Source organism: Schistocerca serialis, chromosome 8 (assembly GCF_023864345.2).
Source record: "Schistocerca serialis cubense isolate TAMUIC-IGC-003099 chromosome 8, iqSchSeri2.2, whole genome shotgun sequence".
NCBI lineage: Eukaryota > Metazoa > Arthropoda > Insecta > Orthoptera > Acrididae > Schistocerca > Schistocerca serialis.
Window position 1 is genome coordinate 451238627 of NC_064645.1, and position 26217 is coordinate 451264843.

Consider the following 26217-nt stretch of genomic DNA (forward strand, 5'->3'; position numbering starts at 1 on the left):
TGTCAAGAGCTCAAGTTTTTAGTTAGCATAAAATGTTTAGTGAAGGCAAAACGAATGTTGAAGATATAGACCGCAGTGGACGGCTATCGACCAGATGGACGGATGTCAACTTGGCCAGAGTGCGTGAACTTGTACGATATGATAGACGATTATTCGTGAAAATGATTGTAAAAGAACTGAACATCAATGGAGAAACAGTTCGTCTAATAATAACTGAAGATCTTGGTATGAGAAGGATTTGTGCAAAAATGGTCCCCAAAAATCTCACACCACAACAGCGAGAAACATGCGAAAACGTGGCAGCCGATCTGTTAGAGCAAACGAAAATCAATCCAAAATTGTTGAGCCGTATTATCACTGGTGATGAAAGTTGGTTTCTTTTTCAGTACGATACAGAGACAAAACGCCAAAGTTGGCAATGGTGCTCAAAGGGATCACCCAGACCAAAAAAAGCTCGCACATCAAAGTCAAAAGTGAAATGCATGCTTGTGTGCTTCTTTGATTCCAAGAGAATTGTTCATAAAGAGTCAAACAGTTAACCAATATTACTACAAAGAAATTTTAGAAAGACTTCGTAAGAGACTTCGTGTCCGTGCCAACATCGCAGATAATTGGATTCTGTATCACGATAATGCACCATCCAGTACTGCTCTGTCAGTACAGCAATTTTTAACCTCAAAACAAATTTCAGTACTACCATAGCCACCTTATTCACCAGATATCAGTGCGTGCCACTTTTTTCTATTTCCAAGGGTCAAAACGGCGGTCAAGCGACACCATTTCAAACTTCACAAGATGTCCAAAACGCTGTGACGAGGGTCTTGGAGGATATTACAGAAGATGAGTTCCAGAAACGTTACCAGTAATGGCAGAAGCGCTGGAAAAAGTGTGTGCAATCAGAAGGGAACTACTTCGAAGGAGACAGCACTAAACTTGACTAAAACGGTAAGAAACATTTTTTTCACATCAGACTCATTACTTCATTGTCGCACCTCGTATGACTTCACTCAATAACTATAAGTCAGGCGCTTATAAAGTAAAAAAAAGGACTGCCAAATCAAGGTAATCATCGCATTAGTATTTGGAATTTCGCAGAAATTAAGTTTACCAAACTACTATATGTACAGTATAAAACAACATGTCGTTCAATTGATAAAATCAATGCTTGATTTCAGCTATAAATGTCGAATCCACTTCACATAGCATATAATGACAGAAACTCGGCTTTTCACCCTCCATCACGTCTCAGATGTTGGCTTCAAACCTTGACACAGTAAAGACAGCGGCGTGCACATTCTGTATGTTTCTATGGTCTACAACCGGGTTTACCTAGGAGCAGGAATTTTGGGGTGAACAGAATAGGACATTTGCGTCGGCCGTGACGTAAACCTTAAATACGTTGCGCGTTTGTGTTTTCCCATAAAATCAAGTTGCAAGCGCATAACTGTTCAGTCCGCACGTGCTGTATGGGAAGAATATTCAAACAAGGTGTTGACGTACTGTTTACTGTTGATGGCTAGCATGACAGAAAATAAAACTCCTGGGTTTCATGATAGCTATACACATAATGAATAAGAGGAAACACATAATGAAGAAGAGGATTCATTTTCCAGACTTATGCGAAATGCAGAAAAACTGTCAGCTTTTTCTTATCTTTTTTTTTTTCACTGGGTCAGTTAACAGTTCATCTTCCTCGGGACTGAAACGCAATCGTAGCTTTTTAGTAGACGTCGTAGTAATACTGTACTCGAACTTTACCTAACCTGCAGCAATTGCTTCACTAGTACTCAGCGTACAGTACATTAGACTCTACGGAATCAGTTGTACCATCGTGCCTGAAGTAAAGCGGCGGCGAACTACGCATTGTGCTCTGTCGGAAAACACATTCACTGTTTTGCCACTATCGAGCGGACTTCGAACTACGACACGCGCTTTACGTACAGCTCAGCTCAAAATTCCTGCTCTTAGGCTTTAGCTTTTAGACGTTTTCAGTGTACTAATGTGACGTACGTACTGTATGTAGCCTACCTCCAAGGGAGAGCGCGGCAGACACCAGCAGCTGCAGCAGAAGGTTCGCCGCTAAGCCCATAGCGGCGACGGTCTTCAGGCCGCCATCTAGAGTCACACACTGGGGACTCGTCGGGCAACACCTGCGGGAAATGTACCACAAACTATATGGCCTGGTAACACAATTTTAAAGTTACTGTACGGTTTTTAGCATACAGCAAAACATACACACACACACACACACACACACACACACACACACACACACACACATAAATACATACGAGGGGGAACCCAAAAGAAACCGAATTGTTGTCATGAAAAATTTATTGCTGAACCTTTTTACAAAATTACTTCAGTCACCTTCAAAATACTCTCCATTACATGCGATGCGCTTGTCAAGTCTCTTTTCCCACTGTTGGAAGCATGTTTGGAACTCTTCAAGTTTGATATTGTCCAGTGCCCTTTGCGAAGCTGTTTTTACCGCCTCCACATCGTCATAACGCTCCGCTTTTAGCGTTTTTTTCTTCATTCGTGGAAATAGCAAAAAGTCGCACGGGGCTAGGTCCGGCGAATACGGAGCGTGGGGAACGACAGACCACCTCTGAGATGCCAAATAGTGGGTCACTTGTAAGGCCGTGTGTGCTGAGCGTTGTCGTGATGCAGAAACCAGTCACCTGATCGCCAAAGTTCCGGGCGTTTCCTCCTCACATCCTCTCGCAGACGCCTTAAAATATCCAAGTAAAAGTGCTGGGTAACAGTCTGGCCAGGGGGTACGAATTCCCGATGCACAATTCCACGAACATCAAAAGAGACAATGATCATCGTCTTCACCTTTGACCTCACTTGCCTTGCTTTTTTTGGTCTGGGAGAGTTGGGAGTCCTCAACTGGCTTGACGCCTGCTTGGTTTCTGGGCCATACCCGTAACACCAACTCTCATCCCCTGTAAAGAATTTGTTCAAGAAGCTTGGATCATGTGCAATCTCTGTTTTCATGTCCTGACACACATTCATGCGGATGGTTTTTTGCTCCTGTGTGAGAAGGCGCGGAACAAATTTAGCAGAAACACGTCTCATGTGCAAATGCTCACTCAAAATCCGCTGGCACGAGCTCCAACTGATTGCTCTCTCTGTTGAAATTTGGTCGATCGTTTGGCGACGATCCTCGTTGATCTTTTGGCGGACCTCTTCATTTCGCGATTTTGAAGGGCGTCCAGAACGAGCTTGGTCTTCAACACACATCTCACCACGTTTAAAGCGCCCAAACCACTCGAAAACCTGTGTGCGGCTCATAGCGTCCTCCTGGAAAGCTTCCTGAAGCATTCAGTGCGTCTCCGTTGCAGTTTTTTTAAGCAGGAAACAAAATTTCACACACACTCTTTGTTCTTTTAAAGTTGCCATAACGACTTCGCAGAGGTAACCCTCCAACAGTCAGAAGAAAACAATACCACACTTGCACGTTCAGCTCTACACTGACGCCGTCTGCACAGCTGTTTCATGAAGGTCTCTACTAACACCATCTAGCGTGAGAACCCTGCACTACGTCTACGAGTGGCAGCACCCTCGGAGTCCGGTTTCTTTTGGGTCCCCCCTCGTATATATATATATATATATATATATATATATATATATATATATATATATAGCCGGCCACTGTGGCCGAGCGGTTCTAGGCGCGACCGCTACCATCGCAGGTTCGAGTCCTGCCTCGGGCATGGATGTGTGTGATGTCCTTAGGTTGGTTAGGCTTAATTAGTTCTAGGGGACTGATGACCTCAGATGTTAAGTCCCATAGTGCTCAGAGCCATTTGAACCATTTTATATATATATAGAAAGAGTGAGGGGGGGGGGGGGCAAGAAAAATTCGTGGATGTTAAAACTGGCAATGTAGCAACACTGTAATCACAGATATGGTAACTAAATCTGTCAGCAGATATAGCAGTGCTGTGCAGTTGGTGCAGTGGATTGCGTTTTGGGATAACACGCAGGAGGTCGAGGGTTCGATCTGGGTTAAGGTTTATTTGTTTTTATTTGCTAAAAGTAGTCTGCGTGGTACGGTATCTGGCGTCTTAATCGTCATGCAGTGATTACTGTGGGTCTTCTGCAAAACATTTGCAGTTACGTACTACGAAATGGACATAGAATCCTTTTCATTGGTCAGCTTTTAAAGAAGCTTTTTGCACGTTTTGGACACGATTTGTTTCGCGCCACTGCATCTACTAGATTTAAAACCTTTTTTCTGTGCATGCTCACCTAACAGTCTCATCGAAATTGTTTGCAAAGCATTTTGCTAGCCCTACTGGTGATGCAAGGCTCTAACGAAATGTAATGGACCTTAACGTGGCAATAATAATAGTTGGTATTAGTCGATGGGACCAGTGGGGGAGGGTACACACAAGAAAGGTTTGGAATCTATTAGACGCAGTGGTGAGACACAATTCGCGTTCACGAGGCGCGAAAGGTTTCTTTAAAAGCTGACCGATGAAAACGTACCGTGAACCTCCTGTATGCTAACCCAAAAGGCTAGCCAGTCCACCAACTGCAAAGCAACGGTGTGGTATTCTGACAGAGGTAATTACCGTACATTTGATTACAGTGTTGCCACACTGCCAATCTTGAACGTCGATCTGCTGCCCGAAACATGCGCTGGACGGAACTTGGTGACACACATTTTCCCGACTCATTGGTCGGAGACTAGCCACACTAGCGTATTACCGTCTCATGCGTAAGGGCCAGTTAACATGACGACTGGTGACCAGTATGGAAAGCACTGACTGCAAATGAATGACGACACACTGCGTTCATCGATTAATCGCAGTTCTGCACTGCACCGAATGACCATCGTCGGCAGGTGTTGTGGTGACCTGGGGAGGGACCCCATTCTTCAGTTGTTTTGGAGAGGCGCAACGATGTTATACTCCTGGTATCAGGGTGTCGAGAGCCATCGGTTATGACCAGGTCATGCCCGGTAGTTCAGGGAACTCAGGCAGCACAGCGCTATGCTACGGACATCCTCTTGACTAGTGTGTTGCCTCTCATACGACAGTATTGCCATTTCGTTTTTCAACAAAAAAATGCTCACATGTTTCTACGAACTGTCTGCGTGATGCTGAGCTACTCCTCTGATCAGTAACGCCCTCAGATCTCTCACCGATAGAACGTATGTTGGAACAACTCGGACATCAATTCCGTCCCAGTGCCAGTTGCCAGGTTATTAGGGATGGTGTTCAACGTCATACTGGTAAGTCGGTTCATGCTACCAAGTTACTAGTAAATTTGGCTCGATTCTGTAATCACTGCAATAATATCACACACCCTCTCAACCCGTGAAGTTTCATTTCATTTCCGCCTCTCCTTCTGGGTGCTTCAAATGTTAAAATGACGCCGAGACTATCACTTGTTGTGGTCTTCCATCACACACATTTTGTACAGTATTTAACAATCATTTTCTAAGCATTGCTGGTGAATTAAATAATAATTTAGTTTCTACAGGAAATCATATGACTCTCTTGGCAAATGCCTTTCCGAAATTGATGTCTGAAATGGTCCTCTGTGATACAGACAAGAGAGAGATTGAGTCAGTAATTAAAGCACTGAAGACTATGGACTCTCATGGTTATGATGGAGTGTCTTGCAGAATATTAAAGTACTGTGCTGCACATGTTAGCCCTGTATTTAGCCATATCTGTAATTTTTCCTTTAGGAATGGTCAGTTTCCTGAGCGCTTAAAGTACTCAGTAGTATAGCCGCTTTATAAAAAGGGAGTAAGAGATAATGCAGATAATTTTAGACCTATTTCTATTCCATCAGTGTTTGCAAAAGTTATTGAAAAGGCTATGTATGTAAGGATAATTGATCATTTTATATCACACGATTTGCTATCAAATGTACAATTCGGCTATAGAAGTCGTTTAACAACTGAAAATGCTATATTCTCTTTTCTCTGTGAGGTACTGGATGGGTTAAACAAAACGTTTCGAACGCTTGGCATATTTTTTGATTTAACTATGGTATTTGATTGTGTTGTTCACAAAATATTGCTCCAGAAGTTGGACCATTACGGAATACGGGGAGTAGCTCACAATTGGTTCACCTCTTACTTTGGCAACAGGAAACAAAAGGTCATTATTCACAATGTTGGTAACGGCTGTGATGTGGGGTCTAAGTGGGGTACGGTCAAGTGGGGGGTTCCCCAGGGATCAATGTTGGGACCACTCCCGTTCCTTATTTATATAAATGATATGCCCTCTAGTATTACGGGTAACTCCAAAATATTTCTGTTTGCTGATGACACTAGCTAGGTAATAAAGGATGTTGTGTCCAACATTGGCTCGGTTTCAAACAGTGCAGTACATGGCCTCAGTTCATAGCTTGTGGAAAATAAACTAACGCTAGGTCACAGTAAGACTCAGTTTTTACAGTTTCTAACACACAATTCAACAAAACCTGACGTTTTAATTTGACAGTATGGGTATATGATTAGTGAAACAGAACAGTTCAAACTTCTAGGTGTTCAGATAGATAGTAAGCTATCGTGGAAAGCCCACGTTCAGGATCTTGTTCAAAGACTTAATACTGCTATTTTTACTATTCGAACTGTATCAAAAAGTGAGTGATCGTTCGAGATGAAAATTAATCTACTTTGCTCATTTTCATTCGCTATTGTCGCATAGCGTTATATTTTGGGGTAACTCTTCTCATTCTAAAAGGACATTTTTGGCTCAGAAATGGGCGGTTCGGGCAATAAGTAGAGTTAGTTCACGAATCTCTTGTCGAACTCTGTTCACGAGTCTGGCTATTTTGACATTGGCCTCTCAGTGCGTATACTCCTTATTGTCGTTACTTGTTACCAATATTAGTTTATTCCCAAGAATAAGCAGTTTTCACCCGGTTAATACTCGGCAGAAATCAAACCTGCATTTGGATCGGACTTCCTTAACTCTTGTGCAAAAAGGTGTGCAGTATACTGCTGCATCCATTTTCAATAAGCTGCCACTCGAATTCAAAAATCTTAGCAGTAATCCACGCGCTTTCAAATCGAAACTGAAGAGTTTCCTCATGGGTCACTCCTTCTATTCTGTCGAGGAGTTCCTTGAAAAATTAAGCTGATTTTTATTGTATTGCTGACAGCGTTTACTTAAACTTATGGACTGACATTTTTAAGGTTGTTGAACATTTATTTTTTATTTGTTTTTACGTTTATGTTGTAATTTCATGTACTGACAGGTTCCATGACCTTGGAGATTTGCTCACGGAACTTGACGAGTAAATAAAGAAATAAATAAACAAACACTATCGCCTCCGCTCGTATGACGATCCCCGACAGTTTGGTATACAGCTAGCCGCCTCCAGTGCTTTACACTCGTGGCAACCAACTACAGGCGCCTCATGTCTGCACTATTCGCCCCAATCCTCTGGGTGACGACTTTCCCTCTTCATGGGGTTGGATTCTGTGACTAAGACCGCTGGGGACCTCTCTGTGTGCTAATTTATGTGACACGCTAACAGTCTGAAGATGTTACCTTAACGCAGAGAAACCGATCGTGAAAAATCATCACATAACAGCTGTTTATGGTTTTATTCAAGTTCATATTATCATGAATGTTAAATTCAATGAATGGTCTCATAAGACCTCAAGAAAGGCGAAAGTGATGAGGAGTAGCACACTTGAGATTAATGATAAGCTTTTCAAAATTGTGGACCATTAAGTATATTAAGGAATTTTTCTGTCTTGGAACCAAAATAGTATTTGATGGTCTAGCCAACGAGGACGCAAAAAACCAGCACAAGTAAAGAGAGCAGTCCTGGACAAAACAAGTCTACTATATCACATAATAGTTTTAATTTAAAGAAGACAGATGTGAAAATGCGCTTTTGGAGCAGAGCAGCCTATGGACATGAATCATAGACTATGTCAAAAACAGAAAAAAGACAATCGAAGTGTTTGAAATGGGGTGGTTTAGAATTATGTTGAAAACTGAGCAGACTCAGAAGAAAAGAAATGAGTATTTCTGCAGAATCGTCGAAAGACGTACATGTCAAAAGTATTGACAGCCTGGAAGGATAGGATGATAGGACGTATGTTAAGACATCAGGGAATAACTTCCGCAGTACTAAAGAGAACTGTGGAGCGCAAAAACTGTAGGAAAAGTCGAAGATTGGAATACTTCCAACGAATAACTAAGGACGCAGGGTGCAAGTGTTGAAGAGATTGATACAAAATTGGAATTCGTGTCCGGCGAAATCAAAGCAATCACAAGACTGGTGAAAGAAGTTGTGGCAAAAAGACAGTAAAACCGGATTATATATTGCTTAAGTTATTTTTATTTACTTGGAGAAAAATCCAAGGCACCAGCGTCTTAATCAGAATCCCAAAAAACATAAATGAGCAAATTATTGGAAATCCAAATATTTCCAGATGTGATCACCATTTGCCTTGACTATATGATGGTGGACATTTTTCGATGGGATTTTCAACACAAGGTAGTTACACCTAAGAAGTTAAGGTTTTTTCTCACTAAAGAAGGCAGGTGTCGTTGAACTCATAGTTGTATATAGCGAGATGCTGCGAAAAACTACAATTCTCACTGCGTCTCAGAATTTTTCTCACGAAACCTGAGAATCTGTTTTTCGATGGAAATTTCACCATCGTGCAAGATAGCTATTGTGAATATGTTTTAATTTATTTTACTTAGTCCCATATCAATAGCGTCGGCCGCCCGCGGTGGCCGAGCGGTTCTAGGCACTTCCGTCCGGAACCCCGCGACTGCTACGGTCGCAGGTTCGAATCCTGCCTCGGGCATCGATTTGTGTGTTGTCCTTAGGTTAGTTAGGTTTAAGTACATCTAAGTTTTAGGGGACTGATGACCTCAGATGTTAAGTCCCATAGTGCTCAGAGCCATTTGAACCATCAATAGTATCCTAGATTTATTGACAGACTCTGTTTCCTGAGTAAGTAGGCTGTTTATGTTTTCTTATTGGCAACGTAGCGCTCTGTACGAAAATCTCTGGCTGTGCTGTGTGCAGTCTGTGGCTAGTTTGCATTGTTGTCTGCCATTGTAGTGTTGGGCAGCTGGATGTGAACAGCGCGTAGCGTTGCGCAGTTGGAGGTGAGCCGCCAGCAGTGGTGGATGTGGGGAGAGAAATGGCGGAGTTTTGAAATTTGTAAGATTGGATGGCATGAACTGCTATATATATTATGACTATTAAGGTAAATACATTGTTTGTTCTCTATTAAAATCTTTCATTTGCTAACTATGCCTATCAGTAGTTAGTGCCTTTTGTAGTTTGAATCTTTTATTTAGCTGGCAGGAGTGGCGCTCGTTGTATTGCAGTGGTTCGAGTAACGAAGATTTTTGTGAGGTAAGTGATTTGTGAAAGGTATAGGTTAATGTTAGTCAGGACCATTCTATTGTAGGGATTTTTGAAAGTCAGAGTGCGTTGCGCCAAAAAATATTGTGTGTCAGTTTAAGCACAGTCATGTATAATTTTTCTAAGGGGACGTTTCATATGGCGACCCTTATCTGGAATCTTCTGATTTTTTTCTTGTAGTTTGTGTGATCAGTGTAGCTATTGTTTATTGCTAGCGCGTAGTTATAGAGAGAATTTCTTTTGTAGTTGTAGTTTTTCATTGTTGTACAGTAAAACAGTTGTGGCATGATGTTGATTTGCACCAAGTATTTCGCAGCTGCGCTTCCAATTAACAAGATATTATTTTCAATGCTATGTTAATGTGTTTTCTTATTTTGCTCTTCAAATTGTGCTTTTCTGTGTTGTCGTGTGAAATATTGTGACAATAATGGCGTGTGAAAAACGTAATACTAGGCTCCAAAGTAAACTGAGAAATGACAGTGAAGGCGAAAGCAGTGTGTTAGCGCCACCGTGTAATGAATTAACTAATGTTCAAAGTAGTAATTTGGTAATTGTGCGTAGGGAAATGGAGCGGGCGACAAATAATGGCGTAGACAGTGAAACAATTAGTGAACAGGGAAGCATTATCGATCGATCGGTCGGCAACAGCACGCCTCAGGAATCCTAAATGACAGGACACAATCTCGCAAATACTGTAGATTCAGGGTTTGCGTCCTCACCGTTTTCTCAAATAAGTCAAGACACGTTTCCTGTTTTTCAAAATGCGAATATTGCCGGTTCAAACGCATTGCCGAATAGCACTGAGGAACATGTTTTAGACACCAGTGCATTGTTATTACAATTAATGCAACAAATGGGACAAAAGCTTCAAAAGTTAGACACAATGGAACAAGACCAGAGACAAACACAGCAAAAGCTTCAAAAGTTAGACACCACACTTGAACAAACACGTGAAGATTTAACTACTGACTTACATAACATTGAATCGAAATGTCAAAAAGTCTGGAATGACGTAAAAACACAAATTTGTGAGCATTTTCAAGCTATTTTTTCGCTGCATGAAAATGCATTACAGAATCACGAAGCAGCCATAAAAGAACTGCAAACCATTGTTCATGAAAATCATGAGACCTTGTGGGCTAAAATTGACTCAGTTGCATCTACCGATTCGGTTACGCTACTTGCAAAAACTCAGGAAAACTTAAAGGACACAGTAGATACGATTTCAACACAAATGGACACTCTGAAAATTGGCTCAGAAAAACACACTGAGGAAATAAGTACACTATCGGAGAAAGTAGCCGAACTTTCGGATCAGTTCACTAACTCATCTACAAAGGTAGATCATGATCTGAATAACACAAGACCTGTGGCCATCACTGACACAGAAGAGTACGAAAAAATCAAGAAATTCAAACAAAATCAGAATCATATTAATACGCAACACAAAAGAGAAATCCGGGAAGTACAAGATCAGTTGGCACAAGTAATAAAATAATTACAAATTTCAGAGGACACTCGCGCTCCAATACGGGAAGAGGGACTTAGAAATACGGAAAAGCCGCAAAATAATAACACAGGGCATTTCGGAAGTTATGAAAGAAATTGGCAATGTGCACCGAATTTTGAGATGGAACCGCCGACACGACGTAACAATGACCGACATGTGACTCGCCGACACGATGATTTTGACTATAAGCTGTTCATTACTACACATAAATTCAAAACATTTAAGAATTCCGGCAACGACATTCATCCACAAGCGTGGCTTCAACAGTTCTCTCATTGTTTCCCCCCAACTGGTCATTAGAGCACAGATTAGAATTTACGTGTGGCTATTTAGAGAATGAACCAGCTGTAAGAATGCGATCGGTCATTCACGATTGTCACAGTGAAGGAGAATTGTACCATGCCTTCCTCTCAGCATATTGGTCTCAAGCTACACAAGACTGAGTAAAACATAGCGTCATGATGATGAAACACTTTGAACAATCTGAATTTTCCAGTCTTGTCAAATATTTTGAAGACATGTTGCATAAGAATCAATATCTTTCAAACCCATACAGCCCTTCAGAACTCATCCGCATTTGCTTAAGGAAATTACCTGAACATTTACGACATATTATTTTGGCAGGACGTTGCAAAGACAACATTGAAGCTTTTCAGGGACTCTTACAAGAATTAGAAATTGACACAGACAGTCGCGAGATGCGAAAACAGGAAAACAATCACTACAGGTCACATCCGTCACAATTCCGTGACGACAGAAACAATAACTGGACACGACAAGTCTATTCTTATAACGTAAATCGTGACCAAAAGAGACACCACCCGTATGACAACCACTGGCAGAGTAATAGTTACAGAGAAAGATCGCATTTCCGTCGTAACGAATATGATAGAGATAACCATGGAAACAGACAATATGGGAACCAAAACAATTATTATCAAGGGAGACAGAATAACTTCAGACGCAACAGTTCGGCGCACAGTTACGATTCAGGGAGAAATTCTCCACCACGTGACGGCCAAGGAAGAAACTATGGAATCTACCGACATGACGACAGACGATATATTCGTAACGACAGAACTGAATTGCATCAGAACTGGCGGGATTTAAACAGGGCAGGGCCCATTTCGACAAGGTGAATTTGTAGAAGTTAGGTCTCCAAATCCCAATAACGACGCGCGCCAACAAAGAGATAATAGGCAATGACTCATACCGCTGGCAGCCACAAAACGTACTTATGAAACTGACGACGCAGCTGCCGTAGCTAGTAATTACGTAAAAATGGAAGACATTAGGGACATCTTACTCCAGGAGCACGACGTAAAATATAACAACATTGCATATCCTGTGATTCACATTACAGTAAATGACGTAAAATTCACGGCAGTACTTGACTCTGGCAGTCCCACGTCAGTATTTAGTGAAACAGCCTTCACCAAATGCAACAAATCGAACGATTGTCCCACACTTCCGTTACGTAAGATTAAATTACAAGGTGCAATCTTTGGAAAAAGTGTAGATGTACGCCAACAAACCAACTTAGAATTCTCTTGTCAAAGCCACAGCTTCTCTATGAACTTTCTATTTGTTCCATTATTGTCGACGGAAATTATACTTGGAGTAGACTTTTTGAATGAATACAAAGCAATCTTAAACTTTCACGATGCTGAAATAAGTTTAGAGAAAGAAGGTAAGTCAATAGCTTTGAAATTTGAAGATTGGCTCTCAAACCATGACGAGGAAATTAATCGGCTTTACCTTCTGTTAGACAACAGTTCGGAATTTTCTACGGAACTAGACACTAACAATCACTCTGCAAGTACTGACAGGGATGATATCGACGGCGCATTTGACATTAATAAGTTAATTCAGAATAAAATTCAAACAATTGACAATTGTAATGACAGTGATAGGCAGGACCTTTTTGAGATTTTACAAGCACATTCCACAGTTTTTACTCACAAAACAGGAACAATCAAGGGATTTCAATACAAATTTCGTGTTCGTGAGCATACTAAATTTTGTGTTAGACCATATGTAATTCCAGCACATTATAGGGACCGTGTTAGAACAGAAATACAATCTATGCTTGACGAGGGCATTATTGAGCCTGCAGTAAGCTCATATAACAATCCATTACACGTTGTTGAGAAGATAAATGGATCGATCAGGCTTGTCTTAGATTCGAGACAAATCAATACTATCATCATTCCTGAAACAGACAGGCCGCAAACGTTAGAAGAACTTCTTCAAAATTTTAATGGTGTAAAAGTGTTGTCTTCTATTGATCTCAGATCCAGCTTTTATCAGATCGAACTTCATCCAGAATGTAGAAAATACACAGCTTTCCTTTGTTTCGGCGTTTGTTATCAGTTTCGGAAACTTCCTTTAGGTTTGAACATTTCTTCGGCAGCATTCATTCGCGGGCTAAATTCCATATTACCTGAGTTCTTAAAACGTCACATCACCTTATATGTGGACGATATTCTGATAGCAGAAGCCCCATGGGAACAACATAATCGCATCCTCAACAGTTTGTTACATATTTTTACAGAATCTGTAATTTCAGTTAACTTGGAAAAGTCTGAATTCGGTAGGTCAAAGGTGAGGTTTTCGGGACATATTATTTCTTCTGAAGGCATTCAGCCGGATCCTGAAAAGTTAGAAGCAATCAGAGCCATTCCAGTTCCATCCACAAAAAAAACAAGTCCGCAGTTTTCTAGGTCTCGTAAATTTTTACCATCGTTTTCTGAATATGCAAATTCTAGTTACACCAAAACTTTGTTCTCTCACTGGAAAAAATACTATTTGGAACTGGGACGAAGAAGCACAGTTGGAATTCAATTCTTTGAAAGAATTGCTACTTAACGCGCCAATATTAGCTCATCCAGATCTGTCACAAGATTTCTGCCTTAGCACGGATTCTTCTAAAGTCGGTCTTGGTGCCCATTTATTTCAAGAAACCATAGAAAATGACACTACCGTTCAGAAAACCATTGCTTTTGCTAGCCGAGTGCTAACAAAATCTGAAAAAAATTATTCCGTTACTGAATTAGAAGCTTTAGCTATCGTTTGGGCATTTAACGAATTCCGTTTCTTTCTTTCTGGCAAGCACGTGAAAGTATACAGTGATCATCGTGCATTACAATTTCTTATGTCTTCAAAATTAAATTATGTCAGATTAAAACGTTGGGCATTGTTTCTGCAAAAATTCCACTTCACAATAGTCTACATTCCCGGCAAGGAGAACATTGTTGCGGACGCACTGTCACGCGCAGCAGCTGGGCTTGAGAAAAGTAACACAGAAGGCAACCTCGAGAAAAATTTCAGTATTCTTTACATTAAGAAAGTCGCCTTTGAAAACTTCATCACCACATCTTTAAAGGACACTGCTCATGAACAAGATAAAGATCCGATTTGGAAAGACATCAAAAGTAAATGGCATGAAAAGACGCACACTCAGATTGGGCATTATTATCTGGTTAGAAACAACATACTCTTCAAACGCTGCACTGTTGATGACAAGCTACGGGTACTTTGCATTCCTGAAGATTTTGTTAATAAGCTCATTTGGTTCATTCATTTAAGCTATGCATATTTTGGCCCACGAAAATATTATCATATTCTTCGGACGACTTGGTATTTTAACAATATGGAAAAGAGAATTGAAGAGTCTTGTCTATTTGTAAACTTTGTCAAAAGGCGAAACCATCTACTATCTCACATCGTGCTCCGTTGTTTCCTATCATTCCTTCTAAATTAAAAGAATTTGCTGCTGTTGATCTCTTGGGACCCCTTGTCAGAACATCGAATGGATTTTCGTACGTTCTAGTCGCTGTTGAACTTACTTCAAAATTTGTTTCTTTCACTCCGTTACGTAAAGCCACTGGACGGTCTGTATCTAACGCGTTTGTTAAAAATTTCTTACATAAAGTTGGCCACGTTGCTAAAGTCATTTCAGATAACGGGCCGCAATTCAGATCTGCTGTTTGGTCACGCATGCTTCGGAATCACAAAATCAAACATGTTTTTATTTCATTGTACTCACCACATTGCAACCCCTCCGAACAGATTATGAAAGAAATCAATAAGCTTTGCAGACTTTATTGTCACAGAAAGCATCAGCATTGGGACAGATATTTACACTTATTTCAAAACGTGCTGAATGAAATGCCTCACGACTCCACTGCTTTACCACCTACTCTTGTACTGAAGAATGAAGAACCACCAAACAGAATCAGAGAGCTTGTACCTTTCCCGAATACACGTAAACTTCGACACAAAGACATAATTGATTTGGCTATTACAAATATAAAATCTGCAGCAGACAAAAGGAGAAAACTACACGGTAAAGCAAATGCAAAGAAATTATATATTGGTCAGAAAGTTCTCATTAAAGCTCATTCATTGTCACATAAGAAGAAACACTTGAGTCACAAATTATTTCTAGTTTACAATGGACCTTACAGAATCCGACGTATACCACATGATAATTGCGTTGAAGTTGAAACTCTGCGTACTAGGAAGAGTAAAGATTTACACCACATCTCACATGTAAAACCGTTTATTGAAAGATAATCTGCTTTTTAACTTTGTCTTTGCCATATAACTTTTCACTTTACATTACTAGTGTGCTTTGTCAGACTTAGAATCTGTTAACATACAACAATGTTTGAAGTTAAATATCCAGTCAAGAACCAAGAGAACTTATTTCAACAGAAATTACGAATGCGTTGTTATAGTGAACAGACGACACAGTGTTGTTAGTTGTACATTATTGCTTGTTAGTTGCACGATTACGTAACGACTATAAGGCTCACATACTTAGAACATTTACCAGTACTGCTAATGTGATTTTAATGCAACATTTTGGTTTACTTGAAAATACATTCTGGATTTAAAGTACTTTCTGTGAGATACCGGATGACACAGTGGTTAATTTATGTGACAGCTACACGATTTTATCATGACACTACTAATGAATGACAATTTACAATGTTGCTTTTGCGGTGTTTCTGTTTTATATCTGCACAGTTTTTCTGAATTATTCTGGAAAGTAAAACATGTTTTAGTAGTAACTTTTGTGGTATAGCTACAATGAGACAGCCTTTTCCATAGCACAACAATACGTTACATTATAGTACTTTCTTGATCACGGTAAGGTATGTAATAACTACGATATCTATACGCAAAGCATTTCACTTTCGTTTATGATGAGGTATGTACATTGACTTCAGTAGAACGTTGCTTACAGAGGACGATAACTACGACTCTTCCACAGAATTATCTTACAGCAAGACGCACATTTAGCGCTACAGGACACGCATTTGAGTGATTAATTTTGTACTTAAACCATTTATTTTTCAAGATTTTTGAATTACAAAGAAAGTTTTCCGTGATATATTTCATTCCATTGCTGTAATCTGTAACACCTGAGGGTATAATTACATTAATCCTCAGGGGGGTACACGCTTAAATTGAGTACCATGTGTTTGTCAAGCACAAGGAGCCCTAGGTAATATGGTATTTACTTATACAACTTTACACATCAGTACCATATTTCTGTAATACAGAATTACACAGCTATCTGATCATTTAACTGAGAGAGACAAACATGTTTTTATTACTACGTTAGTGACAGATGTTTACGCAACTACACAGTTTGACAACTTCACCCTTACGAATTGTATTTTGTCTTTACTGTGTGAACTGTTCATGTTTTTTCGGAACCATTGTGATACTACGAGAGCTTTGAATGATATGTGGTATGGGATCATGATTTTTGAAGTACGTTTGAGGTAGATGACACTATTGAAATGAGCAGAGAATTTTTTTTTTTTTAGGTTCTGACATTATTGCAGAAAGCTAGGACGTTTTTGAGATTTGACTGAGGTGTTATGATGTTATTTTTACGACGACGATGTGTATTATGCTGTTGAGGTATGTTTATGATCAATAAGATGATGCTACCATATATGAGCAATTTGATTATGCTACATATTTCTTATGATGAAATAGTGAAGAAGTGCCGACGAATATGTATATGTATAATAAGGTAAGGAATAATGAGTTAGGGACTCTGACTTGTGAAAAAGGATGTTGGAAACCAAGAATCGTACTTTAAGAGTTATGAAATGTTGGTAAATGCGTGAATGTATCACAATGCTGCCGAAAATTTTTTGCACACTGTTATATTTACAGGATTTTGTTTCTACACACTTGTAACACAAATTCTGGACCCTTGACATTTTTCTATGAGACTGCCACTGCTGTCGTAAATATTTCAGTAAGAAAGGTAAGTGACCTTGACGTAATGCGTTTTGGGCGCCCAGCTGAGAGGTAGTCATCTGACAAAAGAAAGCCATTAGGTGCAAAAAAAAAAAGGTCATTATCCCCCCTATTGACATTTCTTTGTCGAAAGCATCACAAATACGACACACTCAAACTTGAAAACACATGATTACACTGTGGAGCTCTTAATTTATGATATTTACTAAAATGCCTAATGAAATGATGAGAAACATTTTACATCTACTGTCTTTCTAGTTGAGAGAATTTTTTTGCCTTTGGAGATGCCATTTGCCTAGTGAATGATGTTTCATATGTTGCTTTATATATATATATTTGCTCATTTTGTTTAATATCAAGTTTCTAGCTGCAGTGCAGCATTGGTTAAAACAAAATTTAATAGATGTACTAATATCACTATTTTCTGTCTACAGACCCAGTAAAGAATAAGTTTATGATGTACTTTCTTAGAAAAAAGAGCACAAATAATCATTTCCCTTCTCAGGATTTGCATACATAATTTTCTTTTCAACTACTTGGTAATATTTCTCATAGAATAAGTTGTGGTGCACCACTTTAATTACATAGACATTAAGATGTGAATATACATTTCCCTTGTCTGGATTGTTGTCTTTAGTGTAATATTTTTTCTGCTTGAGCTATGTCATGTTTGGATATAAGTTATTGCATTTGCTGCTGCTGTTTGCCAGGCATAGTGCTACTAAATTTCACTTTACATTACTCTGTTAAGCCAGTTTTACTACTGATTTATTTTTCTTGTTTGCTGCTCATTTCCTTATATTAGTTGTAATATTGCAGCTTGCTTTGCCAATTTCCATTTTTTTGTCATTGCTGTTTGTGTTAACTGTTTTGTGCTGCCGCATTGCCTTGTCCCTTAGTTTAGCCTCTGAGCTCAGTAGACTTAAGTTAGCTTAAGATGGGGTAGGCTATATGCGAGAACGAGTTGTGATGAATTGGAAGAAATGCATAGAGACCAAAACAGTATTTTGAAAGAGGATATGACCAAAAAAAGTAGGGTTTAGGGACAACAGGTTTAGGTAGGATTTTCTTGGAAATAAATGATGAGGTAAGATAATGGAAAACAAATAATGAGGTAAGAAATATGTGAACATATAAATACAGAAAGCATGCTTGGATAGGATTTTTTTGGTGGAAACAAATGTTGAAGTAAGAGGAAAGATCTATGGAATAACGTTTTGGGTTGGACTGCAGTACCAAATGTTACCCTGAAAACGAACCCTGTCTTTCCTTTTGTATTTGTCTTTTTCCTGTCTTTACATGTTTACCTAATAAGATTTATGTTGTAGAATTTCTCAAATACTATGTTATTTTCTTTGTAAAGATGTTAAGACATTATTTGTTCTGTTCTGTTTTAACGCTCATGTGTGAAGTTGATGTTTCAAAAGTTATTCTGATCATTTATGTATTTACTTATGTCATAATTCCTGTAACACTGATGTATATGTTTATTTCTAGTGTTTTGTAAATCCTGTACTACAAATGTTATCTGTATTGTTATGTTCTTTAATGATGTATTTTGTACCTTTGTAATTGTATTCTTATTTTATAACATTGTAATTGACACCTGTTGATCATATCATTAACTTGTAAGTTCCATTTTACTGCACACGTTTATGTTGGTCATACTATATGGACAATATGTGAAAAGTAGGGACTGTTAGTGTTTGCACGTGTGTTAATAATTCAGCAAGGGACTGGATAACAGCATTGCTGGTTCTAAAAATAATTCCAAAAACTTTGTGAGTGCACATGTGGTGGTTATGGACTTGCTATATTATCTGCAAGACTTTTCAATGGTGATTGTGCACCTGCACAGTCACAACAGATAGCTGCTGGCCATCTCTACAAGGACTACAGTGGATCTGCATCTTTGATGACCCACCAATACCATTATTTCTACAAGGACTACAGTGGGTCTATACCTTTGCTGACTCACCAGTACCATTATTTCTACAAGGACTGCAGTGGGTCTGCACCTCTGGTGGCCCACCAATACCACAATCTCTACCAGGACTACAATGGGTCTGCACCTCTGGTGGCCCACCAATACCGTAATCTCTACCAGGACTACAGTGGGTCTACTCTGTGATGACCTACCTACCAATATTCTTCAAAACTTCGAATGACTCTGCTGTGGGTTTGCGCTGTTGTGGCCCATTACCTGTCTGCATGTCGAGAGTCAGCACTGTCTTTCCGTTGGAAGGACAACACTACTACTTCAAGACTGCATGGAAATCCACCACTTCCGTGTGCATTTTCTTTTACTGCTCAGACTTTGAGAAAAACACAGCAATTTTACTGTGATGAATGATCAGGACTGTCTTTATGGACTGAGAGAAAATTTTAGCATTTGACCAACATTGTATCAATAAGTGTGTGCATTTGATATCTTTGTTATTGTAATTATGAAAAATTTTATCAAATCATTATTGGCCACTGCCCAAAACAATTTGCAAAATTTTTTGTGGGGAGCATGGGGGCTATGTAAGTAGGCTGTTTATGTTTTCTTATTGGCAACGTTACGTAGCGCTCTGTACGAAAATCTCTGGCTGTGCTGTGTGCAGTCTGTGGCTAGTTTGCATTGTTGTCTGCCATTGTAGTGTTGGGCAGCTGGATGTGAACAGCGCGTAGCGCTGCGCAGTTGGAGGTGAGCCGCCAGCAGTGGTGGATGTGGGGAGAGAAATGGCGGAGTTTTGAAATTTGTAAGACTGGATGGCATGAACTGCTATATATATTATGACTATTAAGGTAAATACATTGTTTGTTCTCTATTAAAATTTTTCATTTGCTAACTATGTCTATCAGTAGTTAGTGCCTTCCATAGTTTGAATCTTTTATTTAGCTGGCAGTAGTGGCGCTCGCTGTATTGCAGTAGTTCGAGTAACGAAGATTTTTGTGAGGTAAGTGATTTGTGAAAGGTTAGTCAGGGCCATTCTTTTGTAGGGATTTTTGAAAGTCAGATTGCGTTGCGCCAAAAAATATTGTGTGTCAGTTTAAGCACACTCATGTATAATTTTTCTAAGGGGACGTTTCACCTGAAACATTTGATCATCTTACGGTGCGCAACCCATTTTATAAACTGACTGTGTGCTCTGTAAAAATCCATTATTAGGGACAATATTCAGCAGCATAATCTTATTGCTTCCATAAACACAGTTAATGATGCTTTCAACGACATTCTGGCAACCTTTCCTGAAAGTGATCGTGCTGTGCAGATACATTTTGTACTTTTTAACTTACTTATCATTAACAAATTCGTCGCCAAGCAATTACACAGTTTTCTCTACCATTTTGCTACCAGAATCTCTCGTTTCGTTCCGGATACCTTCCAGCGAATCTCCATCTGAAGTAGTATGTTGTCTCGAGGAGTATGAATTTACCTCAGAGTAGCATTTGAAACCTACGTCCTCAGTCACTTGCTGGATGTATTCCAATCTCTGTCTTCCTCTACAGTTTTTACGCTCTCCAGCTACCTCCTGTAACTTGGAAGTTATTAACTGATGCAAATACGCATCACGGGTTTGCCGCCGGATCATATTGTGTAACTGGCACAATATTTCATCGATGCAACTGCTCGACATCATCAGGTGGTGATAGCTGCTGCTGTCACTGCTGCAAGGCGCGACTGATGTTTCAGCAGATGTTCTATCATCGTCTCCCTTCTTCTTGTTAGTGTTCTGTGGAGAACTTCCTTATTCCTTACATTATCAGTCGACCAAATTTTCAACATTCTTGTGTAGCAACACACGTGAAATGCTTCGATTCTCTTCTGTTCTGGTTTTCCCATAGTCCAAATTTCACTACCATACATGCTGTGCTGCAAATGTACTTTCTCAGAAATTTCTTCCTCAGACTAAGACCTATGTTTGTTACTAGTAGACTTCTCATGGCCAAGAATGCTCTTTTTCCTGTGGTACTCTGTTTTTTATCTCCTCCTTACCCTGCCCATCATGGATTATTTTGCTGCCTAGATAGCAGAATTCCTTCGTTTTCTTCGTGATCACCAACTTTAATGTTAAGTTTCTCGCTCTTCTCGTTTCTGCTACTTCTCATTACTGTCATCTTTCTTCGTTTTACTCTCAATCCATATTCTGTACTCGTTACACTGTTCATTTCATTCAGCAGATCATGCATTTTTTCTACATTTTCACTGAGTTTAACAATGACGTCAGCAAACCTTATTACTGATATCCTTTCACCTTGAATTTGTGTCCCACGCTTGAAACTTACTTTTATTTCCATCATTGCTTCTCCGATGTATAGATTACACCATTATCTGAATCCCTCGTTCTTTGTCTTCCAGTTTTATTGCCTCCTCTTGGTTCTTGTGCATACTGGATTTTACCCGTCTTTCCTTACAGCTTACCCCCTATTTTTATCAGAATTTCGAACACCTTGCACCATTTTACGTTGCCGAAAGCTTTTTGCAGATCGAAAAATCCTATGAACGTGTCTTGATTTTTCTTCAGTCTTGTTTCTATTACCAAAGGCAAAAACTGCCTCTCTATTACCTTTACCTTTCCTAAAGCCAAAGTGGTCGTCATATAACAGACCCTCAATCTTCTTTTCCTTTCTTCTGTATATTATCTTTGTCAGCATATTGGACGCATGAGGTGTTAAACTGACGGTATGATAACTCTCGCACTTGTCGGCTCTTGTTATCTTCGGAATTGTGTGGATGATGTTTTCCAGGAATTCTGATGGTATATCGACAGTCTCACAAATATGAATAGTCGTTATGTTGTCACTTCCTCCAATGATTTTAGAAATTCCAAGGGAATATTATCTATATCTTCTGCACTATTTGCTTCTAAGCCTTGCAAAGCCCTTTTAATTTCTGACTCGAATACTGTATCCCCTATCTCTGCCCTGTTGACTCCTGTTTCTTCTTCTATCACGTCCTCAGACAAGTCCTCCAACTCATAGAGGCGAACCCTTTCCACCTATCAGCTCTCTCCTTTGCATGTAACAATGGGATTCCCGCTGTACGCATGCTACCACCCTCGCTTTTAATTTCACGGAAGGCTGTTTTGACATTTTTTGTGTTGTAAGTCAGTCCTTTCGAGAATCATTTCTTCACATTTTTCATGCAGTTATTTCGCCTTAGCTTCCCTGCCCTTCCTATTTACTTCATTCCGTTTATAAAAAGCTCTCCATTATTATTCCTCCTCCCGCATAGGCCATGAAGCTCAAAGGTACCGACTGGCCGCCGTGTCATCCTCTACCCACAGGCATCACTGGATGCGGATATGGAAGGGCATGTGGTCAGCACACCGCTCTGCCGACCGTATGTCAGGTTCCGAGAACGGAACCGCTACTTCTCAATCAAGTAGCTCCTCAGTTTGCCTCACAAGGGCTGAGTGCACCCCGCTTGCCAACAGCGCTCGGCAGACCAGATGGTCACCCATCCAAGTGCTAGCCCAGCCCGACAGCGCTTAACTTCGGTGATCTGACGGTAACTGGTGTTACCACTCGGCAAGGCCGTTGGCCCTCCATTATTACTGATCTGTCGAAATTGACTATAAGACGTTCCCTAACGAAGGTTTTAACGTTCTCAATTGGCTATTTCAGTTACTATTGGTTTATTTTGGTGACGCCACAAGAAAAAGTAGTATCTGGTGTATCTCAAGGTAATTAATAGGGTATTTGTTGTTTACGCTGTGTTATACATAAACGACGTGGAGGATTAGTCAGGGTAATATAATAGGGTTGTTGTTGTTTACACTATGTTATACATAAACGACCTGGAGGATTACACTTGAAGATCTTTGAGGATATTCGCTGACGTTGTACTTTAGCTGTAGCGAAATGACACCATTAAAAACGTATTACGAAACACGAAGAGACTTAAAGGTGATCCCTGTCTTGCGGCAAGATCGGCATCTGACATTTACTATAAGTAAATGTGACTAATGTCCGTAAATAGGCGCAAGGTTTCAGTACCGTAACGCTCTATGACCGCCACCAATCACCAGAACTAGCAACAGCCTTCACGTATATAGCTCTATCCGAAGATTTAATCTAGTTGTGGAGAAGGCATACGCTAGACTTAAATTTGTTGGAAGCTACTAAGGAAATTCATGCACAAAAGAGTCCTCACATAAACCGAAGTTCAACCAATTCTTGCGTATTTTTCAATGTTCTGGGACCCTTACCAAGTTAGTTAATGGGATCTTTCGCTACACAGTATAATGAGTTGTTGAGTACAGGAGTGGATTTCTCGGCTCCTCGTACCACACCTACTGCGAGTTACATTGCAGTATAGCATTTTCTCCCATTTTCTGGCTGCTGTTCCAATTTACGATTCTGTCACGTGACACCACCAGTCTGCAGTACATGTCTGTGCCGTGTTCACCAGCCTGGGGCTGTATGTCCCTGAGGATTAATGTTCTCCCCACGTCGGCAAAACAACTGCGTGAGACAAGCTGGCGTTCTGCCATGATGCTGCTTCTGTCAAGTAACGTTCTCAGTTATCGTATGTTGCCCTTCGGTAACATGTGTTCCGCTGCGTCAGTGTTGAATATAATTTCTCTCTTCTCGCTTCGCAGGCTATGAAGTGCTATGAAGTATTATATCACACTATGTCATTGACATCGGTGTTACATAACTCGTTTAGTCAGTCTGGAAGAGTCCAGTTGTTCCATGTATTTATCCGATAATGTTTACAGTCTTCTATCCTGGTCTCGAAGTTAGAGAATCGTAACTGCTATTTCACGTCTGTCTGGCGGGTGTGATCTTCCACAGAGTACAGAGACAAGCGTTAAAACTCTCGTTTTCGCTACTTCAAATTTTGATTTTCTCGCTTTGTTGAGTGTCCAGCTTTCACTCCCGTAAATAGTAGGTGCAGTCATCACTATGTAGTTTTCCTTCTTGGTAAATCTGTCTTGAAGCCGAAAGTTAGTTTGAACACCACAGTGCTTTGAGATGCATGGTCCTATTGACTGCAGCATATCCTCTGAATTCTTAACTGAGTTCCCCAGCCTTTTGTATGAACACTCCAGCAAATCTGCTGGAACTTGGCGAATGTATTCTGATTTCCCTCTCTATCAAAATAAAGCAGGGAACTCAAATAATCAAATGCGTAAATTTTTCTGTTACCTTATTATTTATTGTAATATTTTATCAGCTGGATACTTGCCTTTAAAAACCGTAACTTTAGTGCCAGTTTCCAAGGTTTTGAAGTTATAGTTTTCTGCCTTGCTTTCTCTTTCTAGGTGAATACTTTTCTACGTACAGTGACACTTCTTCTCAGAACAATATATTCCCAGTGCGGCCATAACACAATATTTTTACTGTCGCTAACCAATCCAAGACGACTTACATAACGTTGTTAACAAGTTGTAAATGAAACAGAAGGATCACTAATAGGATATCGGTGACTAGTATAGGTCACTCAACGCAAAATTGGTATAAAACTTTTGTTGTTGTTTTGAAATAAGGTATAACTGCATAAAACCTTTACTTCAACATTTTCTCTGGTATAAATCGTGAAAAAAATATTCTAACCAAATTGACACACAGCAGCAAAACGTTTTATAACAGTATGGACTGTACAACAAAACATAGATTTTTAAATAAAGAAGTGTTTTGTGATTGATAAAGAATTTAATCTGTTTATACACTCAAGAGCATTGAAAACAGAGCACCATGATGGGAGCATCGGATCTAAAAGAAATTTCGTTGACGTAATCACACAGGTAAGCCATTCAGTTGATCCCAAAATCAAGGCAACTAACAAATACAGTGCAACATTAATAATTCATTAAACAACCTTTTGCTTGAACATATGCCGCAGCACGGTGTGGCATCAAATTGATTAGTCTGAAGTCCTGAGGCAGATCGGTCCACAAGGAGAAGTTGAGATTGTAAAATTCTTGGGATTCCAACTTGATAATAAATTCAGTTGGGAGCAACATATTAACGAACTGCTAAATCGCCTAAACAAGTCTGTGTTTGCAATGCGAATGATACCATAGGAGATATAAATATAAAAAACTGGCATATTTTGCTTATCTTCACTCCATTATGCCATGGGGTATCATATTTTGGGGTAACTCCACAAACAGAGAAAAGATTTTAGAGTACAGAAGCGTATAATAAGAGTAATGCGTAGTGTAAATCCAAGAACATCATGTCGAAACCTATTCAAAGAATTGGGCATATTAACCACAGCTTCTCAGTATATTTATTCCTTAATGAAGTTTGTTGTAAATAATACATCTCTTTTTCCAACTAACTGCTTTGTACACAGTATCAATACTAGGAATAAGAACAATATACATAAAGATTTAAAATCACTTACTCTTGCCCAGAAAAGAGTCCAATATTCAGCAACACATATATTCAATAAGTTACCCGCAACCATTAGCAGTTTAGTTTCAGACAAGGCACAATTTAAACATAATTTAAAAGAATTATTGGTGGCCAGTTCCTTCTATTCCATCCATGAGTTTCTCAACAAGTGCAGCAGACCATTTTAATGAAAATTTATTATACTTTAATTTTTGACAATACTTGGTTCTAACAGCCAAGTAACTACCTACTGTGTGAATGATAGATGAATGGAAAGCAGATGTAAGTCTTAAGTCTGTAAATAGTGGAAGTTTAATTTTAAATCTTGTACATAATCGGACTGCTCTTAACTGAGGATCACTGAAATGAATAATTTACTTTAATTTTTGATAATACTTGATTGTAATACCCAACAAACTAGCAAATGTCTGAATGATGGATTTAAAAAAAAGCAAATGTAAGTACTAAACCTGCAAATATTAGAAGTTTAAATTTAATTCATGTACATAATTTTACTGTTTATTGACTGAGGATCATTAAAATGAATGAAACTCAAGTTTTTCTAATTACATTTTTGTAATGTGTTTATCTGACATTTTCCACACTCAGGAGGATTCCCTCTTTTATGGGTCTACGGAATGAATAATTAATCTAATCTAATCTAATGTAAACAAATCTTCAACAGCCATCTCCAAATCATGTACAGA

The 26217-nt window shown here is 39.4% G+C and overlaps 1 protein-coding gene across 1 annotated transcript in view; it reads right to left on the reverse strand.

Moving 5' to 3' along the window:
• Positions 1-26217, reverse strand: part of LOC126417063 (cell adhesion molecule 2-like) — a gene marked incomplete at its 3' end in the record, with an annotated part of 280157 nt that overhangs the window by 205023 nt on the left and 48917 nt on the right. The window contains exon 2 of the mRNA XM_050084955.1: positions 2029-2150. Within this exon, the coding sequence (XP_049940912.1) occupies positions 2029-2089 (61 nt within the window). The remainder of the gene's footprint in view (positions 1-2028; positions 2151-26217) is intronic.